Here is an 8481-nt window from a genome sequence, read left to right on the forward strand (position 1 = left end):
GCGCCTGAAAATAGGCTTATTGGAAGTTACCTAGCTGGGGACTATTTTCAGGCGCTGCGTAATATCATTGCACATTTGGCTTGGAGTGCAGAGTTCACGTAAGGGTTTCTGTGCTAGCCATCAGCAGGACTGGATGCATTAGCATTAGCAGTTGTGCAGGTCAACAGGTCAGCATCCATTCTATTTACCCTCCATTTCAACAGATGACATAGATAACATCTGGCTGGATTGTGGATTCAACTCTAAATCCGTAGGTATGAGGGGCTAATAAGCCTGCTAGCCACACTCTGGGGAAAACAGTGTTAAGGATGCACGCTTAAACAGTGAGATAAATGCTTTGTGCATTTAGATACTGATATGCTCAGTACGTTTACTGTGCATGTTTAATGTATATATGGGCAGTTACATGAGAGCATTAAAAAAAAATATATATATAGTGATAAATAGCATGACTATGGCAGGACAAAAGGTTGTCACTGCCATATAGGGAGGTCGAGCAGAGATAAATAGTACTATTTTGATTTAAAACATTAGAGACAAACCACTTGAAAATACATAGTAAATAAAACAACTCAGATTCTATGCATCCATGCATTATGTATTACTGTATGTGCTTAGCAAAATTGCTTTAACAGCAAAAGGCCTTTAACAGGTGTTACTGATGTACTAGATCAGGGCTTCTGAGTTGGTTTTGCTTCAGGAGCCATAGATTACATCTGAAATCAATTGATGACCCAACACAATACCAAATTTGCAACAAAATGTCCTTAAAATATATGATTATTATTGTTTATTATATTTACAAAATCAATAATTAAAAACTATAACTTCACAAGATTAGTTGATATCTTATTAGTTGCATTTAGTTTCACTGTACTAGATATTTACTGGAGGTCTGTACCAACCTGAAATGTGGAAATCATTTTTCATTTTTTAAAGTAGTTTTGAAAACACTGAAAAAATCACCATGCTGTGAGAAGACAGTGAAAAGACTCAGAGGACTACAAACAGTTTAGCTGACAGCACAGATGTGCATCCTCTTGAGACACATCAACAGTTGCCTCTCTTCTTCCATATACCTCAGACGTCTTTGAGTAAAACTGGAAATGACACTCTTTCTTGCTATGAAACTTTAACACCCCATCCTCACCATATGATATAGATTTAAATAAAATAAAAAATAATAATCTTCTTTTGACACAGTTTGACACACTCAGTTACTTTTAAAGGAAACAAGTCTGTAAGTTTAGTAAATTGGTACATTACTTCTGGTAAATAAATACTAATTTACATTGACATTTTGCAAGCCATTTAGAGATCATCTATGAATTTCCAATACATAATGTTTATCTGTGTTTATCAAACATCTTGTTAGGGTAAAACAGGCAAATTAAGCAAATGCAATCCATTACAATGAGATTCAATGCGGCAGTTAACAGTACCATTTATGCTTCAGGACAAACAAGCACAGATGGCAGAGAAGAGGCCATTCACACTGACCAATTGGGGACTTGATGCTGGACGAATTTCATACTGATGACATAAATATAATATTATGACAGCTGTTAGTATATAGCAGATCCTTTCTGTGATTATACTACATTATTATATTGTCAACAAGCAAGCTTGCTCACTACCTTGTAAGTCTGCACTAACCTTTATAATACATCCTTAATGCCAAATGTCACCACAGTAAATTCTAAGCAGGTGATTTAACGGCATCCTACTGACAAAGACTTGAAATGGAGATCCGATGGGGTTAAAGAAATCTCAATAGACAATATTAAAATGAATGTAAAACATATGACTGCATATGACCCTATGGCACATATATAAAGTAATCTGATATCAGTCTAACCCGATACATCCTAAAGAAATATGCCTCAAAAATAAGATATTTTCATTAATTTGTACTTGGGCAACTATGAACATTTAGCACAACATCATACTGGGTCTTGAATGCAAGCAAAGCTTTTGATATATTTTCCCCCTTTCTCTCTTTTCCACCATCAATATTCATTATGCACGATTTGACTGCTTGAATTTTAAAACAAACATATAATATTCAGCACTGAATGCATTTAAGTGAAGCTATTGCACTGCACAACCTTATGACTGATGGTGAGTTGAACAAACCAGTACTCATGAAATATCTCAAATATGATTGGTTGCTTGATGCTTTCGCTTCTTTTGGAAATGTTTTCAAAAATATATATATAAATGAACTGAACAGATTTTATCTGAAATGTAAGACACTCAATATTAACTTAGAGCTTGTATAAAGCATTTCACTAATACTACAAGAAGGGCACTGTTACTTGTGTGATATCATTTACATATATATGTTTTTGTTGACCAATAACACAAAGTGATTTTAAAATGTCTTAAAACACCACTGAAGATAGAGGACACACACAGCACAGATGTCTCAGCCCCTATGAATGAGGAAGCTGTAGAAACACTGTTTCTGGGACTGGATGAGCACTAATCCTATCCATGCCTTTAGAAACAAGCACTCATTGCAAAAAATACTACAGAAGGGACTGAGAAAAATGTGAGAAATGGGAAACTGAAGAATGAGAAGTGAACAAAGACCTTTGAAGAATGGCTGGGAATAGATCTGTATCCAATAATGCCAATAAAACTTCAAATAGAACCTCTTTGAAAAATCAGTTTTATAGGGATTTCATCTTCATCATGCCTTTATCCAGGATACTGAGGTCTTGAAAGCAAAGCAGTTTCTGCAGCTAAGTACCTTACAGATAGATAATATATAAATTCATGTTTGTCAAATAGATTGTGCCCATTCATAATAGTGCATTTGCCAATGCTGCAGAAGAAATCACACATTCTCTTATATAAATTTGACCAGCTGCACCAATTGAGTCACTTTCCGCAGATCATTTGCTTTAATATGTGGAACACAAAAGGAGTTACTATCAGGATATCAATGACAATGTATTATGAGAAATGTCAAGTTCAGTTGTGTTTTGCATGCAAATTTATATTGGACATGAGTAACATCTTAAGTAAACGTACTGCTTTTCCTTTGGATAGGAAGTATCTTGCCTAGGGCACCAAGTGAGCCATAAATGGCCTCTCTCAAAAAAGGTGTACGATGAATTCTTCCCAAGATGCATGGGGAAAGTTTTTATTACAATAAATTTAATTAACTGATTATGTCGATGTTATGACATTGCTCTATGATTTTAATAGCTGGATATACTGTTTAGTGTACTAAGAAGGTTTATTTCATGAAAGATAACAGTTTATCAAACCGATAAAATAAGTTTCAAAAAAAGGGGGGTTGTGTCTCTAATACTGAAAAAAATAATAATAATAATAAAATACAGTATATTATAAAAATTCGTGTTCTGTTTCCTGCCTATTAACATGACTAGTTACAGTAAACAGCCTCTCCAGGCTATAGAAAGACTGGAGCATTTAGATGTTTTTAAGACTTTCTACACAGTCATTTTTCAGTTATTACAAACCTCTTACCATGGTCCTAAATACACTATTATACTATACACAATGACCAAAACATTATAATTGAGCTCTTCCGACTTTAAGACATTATGAAATCCATACCTTGTGTGACAGCCGTGATTATCATTGCCAAGAATATCTGCAGAATCCGCCATAGGTGAGAATAGACGCTCATTTTGGCCACAGGGGTTGTCTATGATATGTCCCATTAACGTTTCTGGCGATTCTGAATCCTAAACAGGAGTGACTAAGCAGCGCATTTGTTCCGTCAGCATCATGATGCTGCTTTACCTGTGATATCTTCACCTGTGCACGCGCTTCTCCGTAATTTTAAGAGGAACAGCGGCAAGTGTGCCAAAGCTACTACATGTTAAGAAATGTACCGCCTCAACTGGATATCTTAGCGAGATTTGGAACCCATTTTGTTGATCTTCTCTAAATTAACGCACAGCTTTCCATTATAATCCAACGAAAGAAAGGTAACATATCAGTTTTCCCTTTTTGATAACTGTCTCTGACTTCATACGTCCTGTTGTGGTCTGGTCCATGCAGAAAGTGTCCTGGCAGTGTGAAACACCACAGTCATGTGTCCACCCGTCACCCATCTCGAGCTCTGGATCCTCAGGAGCTCAGAGAGCACGAGCGACAGGATTTACAGTGAATTAAACACTAGACAGGACAGGCGATGGGAGTCATGCGATTAACTGCTCAACGCCGTGCGCATACAACCAGAAAAATATTAAATATGACTGAGTTATTCATATTATATTACATGGCAAAGTTGTAGTGTAACTGTGAAATCGTGCACGTACAAAACACCAGAAAGTTTCAGTTAAATCACCAAATCTGTCAAGTGAGTGAACCTATGAACTTTGGTTGTGGAGTGACAGTGACCTCTCGTGGTCATGTTTGAAACTAAATTTTTTGCGCTGTTTCTTTCATCAAATGTTTCAGTTTGCATTTCTTTTTGTTTATAGATAAGGACAGTGAGACATATGCAGAGAAGTACGGTGGCCGAGAAGTGCAAAGCAAATCACAATTCTGAAAACAAAATAACAAATTACAAACGCAAATGCAAGTCTAAAAAACATAATAACAATTCAGAAAACACAACAACAATTCAGAAAACATTATAACAATGTTGGTCATGTTTGAAACTACATTTTTTGCGCTGTTTCTTTCATCAAATGTTTCAGTTTGCATTTCTTTTGTTTATAGATAAGGACAGTGAGACATATGCAGAGAAGTACGGTGGCCGAGAAGTGCAAAGCAAATCACAATTCTGAAAACAAAATAACAAATTACAAACGCAAATGCAAGTCTAAAAAACATAATAACAATTCAGAAAACACAACAACAATTCAGAAAACATTATAACAAGTCAGAAAACACAATGACAAATTCGAAAACAAAATAACAAGTCAGAAAACACAACGACAAATCAGACAAACCGGAAATAACGTTTTCTGAATCGTTGTTGTGCTTTCTGAATTGTTTTTTTTTTTTAGACTTGCATTTACGTTTGTAATTTGTTATTTTGTTTTCAGAATTGTGATTTGCTTTGCACTTCTCTGCCAATGTCTCTCAATGAAACTGCTTGTTTCCAATTACTTTATTAACAGACACTTATTGATGCAGATCAATTAATTAACCATAATTCATTATGTGATTCCAGAGGATTCAAGAAATGTATGTTCTTCATTAAAAATGTTATTGGGGGGGGGGGTGACTTCAGTCTACATATCCCAAAAGTCACCCAAAAGTCTTCATATGAAATCTACACTACTGGTCTGTATTAGAGAAAGTTTGAAAGCACTTTATTTACTGCAGTATGAGGAAGCTCATTGGTGTTTTGCTTACATGAATAATGAAATAGGACTGTGTTATTTTTTTATACAAATTGTCATTATCAACAAGTCAATACAATTCAGATTAAAAAATCATATCATATCATGTTAGTTATTTTACTTTTATCAATCTTTTAAACACACATGAATATTACAACATAGTTATACAGCCTTCCAGGATTTTTTTTTTTACAATTTCAGATCATCAAAATGGAACACACCAAACAATGAAGTAGATGAGATGAATGTAGAATGGCAGTTTTACTCCATGTAGCAACCCTGCAGTAAGAGTTTATTTTCAATAAGATTGTAAACAGGATTTTGCTAATTTTATGTCAGTGATTAGCACTGAATTGAAGATTATTCTTTATTTTGTACATGAATATACCATGTGTATATGTGTATTTATTCCCAGTGAATATACCAGGTGTATTTGAAGCTTGTCTGAACTGCATTGTCAATTTGCATGTTATTGCAAATAAACTCTTCTCTTAAATCCTGTTGTATGATCTCATGACCAACCAACCTCACATAAAGAATTTTGGTAACGGGGTGAGAACTAAACGGGTGTAAGTGACATTTCACCAACTTTACAGGAGGGCCAAAACAAAAAATTACCAAAGTTTGATCTGATTTATCTTTTATAATAATGTGTACACACATGGATGACACTATACTTATTGAACACTATTTTAACATTTATTCAGAAAAAAATATATATATATTTTTTTTTAAATCAAATGCACCTTTTTGGCACCAATGTTTTATTCAATTTAATGTATAAAAACATAGGCATATCTGATGACAATATGAACAAAGCATCACATTAATGAGTTTAAAATAAATAACAATCTATTGTGATAAAAAATAAATATCACATAAAAGTCATTGAATCAAATTAGTTAATTTCTCATGCGCCTTTTTGGCACCAATGTTTTATTCAGTTTTATGGATAAAAACATGGGCACATCTGCTGACAACATGAACAAAACATTACATTAAAGAGTTTAAAAGAAATAACAATCCATTGTGATAAAATAAAATATCACATAAAAAGCCCTTACATAAAATTAGTTAATTGAATGTGATTAATTTGACTGAAATAGTAATCTCAGCCACTTAACAATTTGGCCAAATGGTCGATAGAAAAGCCTTTACAGATGCCTTCCCTAGTGAAAAATAAATATACAAAAATGCTATACTACGAATACATTTACATATTATTTACATAGCCTATCACTTAACTGGTATACTTAAAGTCTGCTAAATTGGAACAACTAATTTTGTACTTAATGCTCTTTAATTGTAAGAAAGTAGTGCTGAAGTCCAACTAAAGATATTCTGAAGTATATTTGATTGTGTTAAAAGTGGAACTATTGCAAGTATACTTCAGATACACTTTAAGATATCATGAATTCCTTTTTGGATATGTGCATAATTTAATGACGAGTGCCGTCCCTTATGAATGTTTAAATACTAGACTATGCATTTAGGCGGATAGACGACAAGGTACAGAGCCAAAAAAGAGAACGGCACATTCGATTACCCTCTCATGGAAATAAAACGCTACTCTCCTGTATTTTTATGTTTATTTTGTTTTCTTAATGACAGAGGCGATTTACACTAACTCCGCCCACCAACGTGTTGTAGGTTACAACACTGCAAAAAAACAGAGGCTGCGTCTCAATGTGCCTACTTATACTACGCCCTTAAAGTATGTACTCTTTTGGTCAAGAAAAAGTACACACTTTTGAGTGTGTAGTAGAAGAGTAGGCAAGCTTTTCCCCGGGCGCCGCAGCAAAAATGGCTGCCCACTGCTCCGGGTGTGTGTTCACAGTGTGTGTGTGTGTTCACTGCTGTGTGTGTGCACTTAGGATGGGATAAATGCAGAGCACTAATTCCTAGTATGGGTCACCATACTTGGCCACATGTCACTGTCACTGTCACTTTAAAAGCTTTGGGACATAGGCCTACTATCAGGTCACACAACTGCGTCTTTAAAGGACCGCTCTGTCGCACCTGTTACACGCACCCTGTCACTGTAAACTGGCCTGTCAATCATCTTGTCACAGTTAACATCCTCCACATTTAATTTCATTTAACTTCCTACCGTACTGAGGAGAAAAGAAGTAGCTTGATCTGCCAGTCGCGGGTCTTTCATGCGGAGAACTCTGCTCATATTTTCTGCATAATGATGCATTTAAAAGTTAACGACACATGGATGTTTATAAAAGTTTGCATTGCTGTTGCATTGCATTGCATTGCCTCTCTACCTAACCGCCGGTGGCGCACATCCGCCATGTTTGTAGTTTTTAATGCGTTTTATTCATGTTTGTAGTTCTGGACAGAATCCTTCACCAAAGCGCAATGGATTGTGGGCAATATTAGCCATTAGAGTGTGCACGGATCCACACTTCAAAAATCGACCTGAAATAGTAGACCATCATGAGTAACTGTATTTCGTTATAATTACATTTTAAATAAGGGGTAATCAAATTAGTTACATCCGAGTATTTTAGATTACCAAAGTGATAACTTTGAATTTTAATGTCATTTCTTATTTTGATATTAAAGTAAACAGTTTGGGGATTCTAACCAATAAGGCAGCTGATTCTCCGTTGAAACAAAAAAACCTGCGTGCAGCAGCCTGTTCATTTAGCAACTCGTAGTGAGAGTACATGCTCATCATCACGACACAAACATTCTCCTAGAATTCATTGCATTCAGTTAACAGATCCATACGAATCATGCATGAAATAAAAGTTTATAAAGTCAAACGATAGCTTTGTGTGCTTTACAGATGAACTTGAACTCTTTATTTATTCGAAATGTTCAAGAATAAATAATCTTTGGCGCGGTAATGCGAGTTCATGATCCGAATCGTGAACAGATGATTCTTTTGAGTCAATCTTTTAAATGAATAATTTCGTTTGTTTAACGAAACCAGTGTGAATGGTTCACAAACTGGATAGATCTGAGGTGTGTTTCCCAAAAGCATCGTTAGCGAACTGTGGTTGTTAAATATTGAACTATAACGACATTGCTTGCGACCGTTGCTTTGGGAAATGAGCCCTGTCAGTTTTGACTCAGCGATTCTTTTGTGCCGATGGCTTCTCCATAGAGAGGATTATCATCACTTAAAGGG

General features: G+C 35.2%; 1 protein-coding gene across 1 annotated transcript in view; it reads right to left on the reverse strand.

Moving 5' to 3' along the window:
- Nucleotides 1-4129, reverse strand: part of LOC107717958 (transmembrane protein 132C) — a 42254-nt gene extending 38125 nt beyond the window's left edge. The window contains exon 1 of the mRNA XM_016524864.1: nucleotides 3592-4129. Coding sequence (XP_016380350.1) covers nucleotides 3592-3664 — 73 coding nt within the window. The 5' untranslated portion in view covers nucleotides 3665-4129. The remainder of the gene's footprint in view (nucleotides 1-3591) is intronic.
- Between the last annotated feature and the right edge of the window lie 4352 nt (nucleotides 4130-8481).

This window comes from Sinocyclocheilus rhinocerous, unplaced genomic scaffold, assembly GCF_001515625.1.
Source record: "Sinocyclocheilus rhinocerous isolate Xijiao unplaced genomic scaffold, SAMN03320098_v1.1 scaffold9548, whole genome shotgun sequence".
Classification (NCBI taxonomy): Eukaryota; Metazoa; Chordata; class Actinopteri; order Cypriniformes; family Cyprinidae; genus Sinocyclocheilus; species Sinocyclocheilus rhinocerous.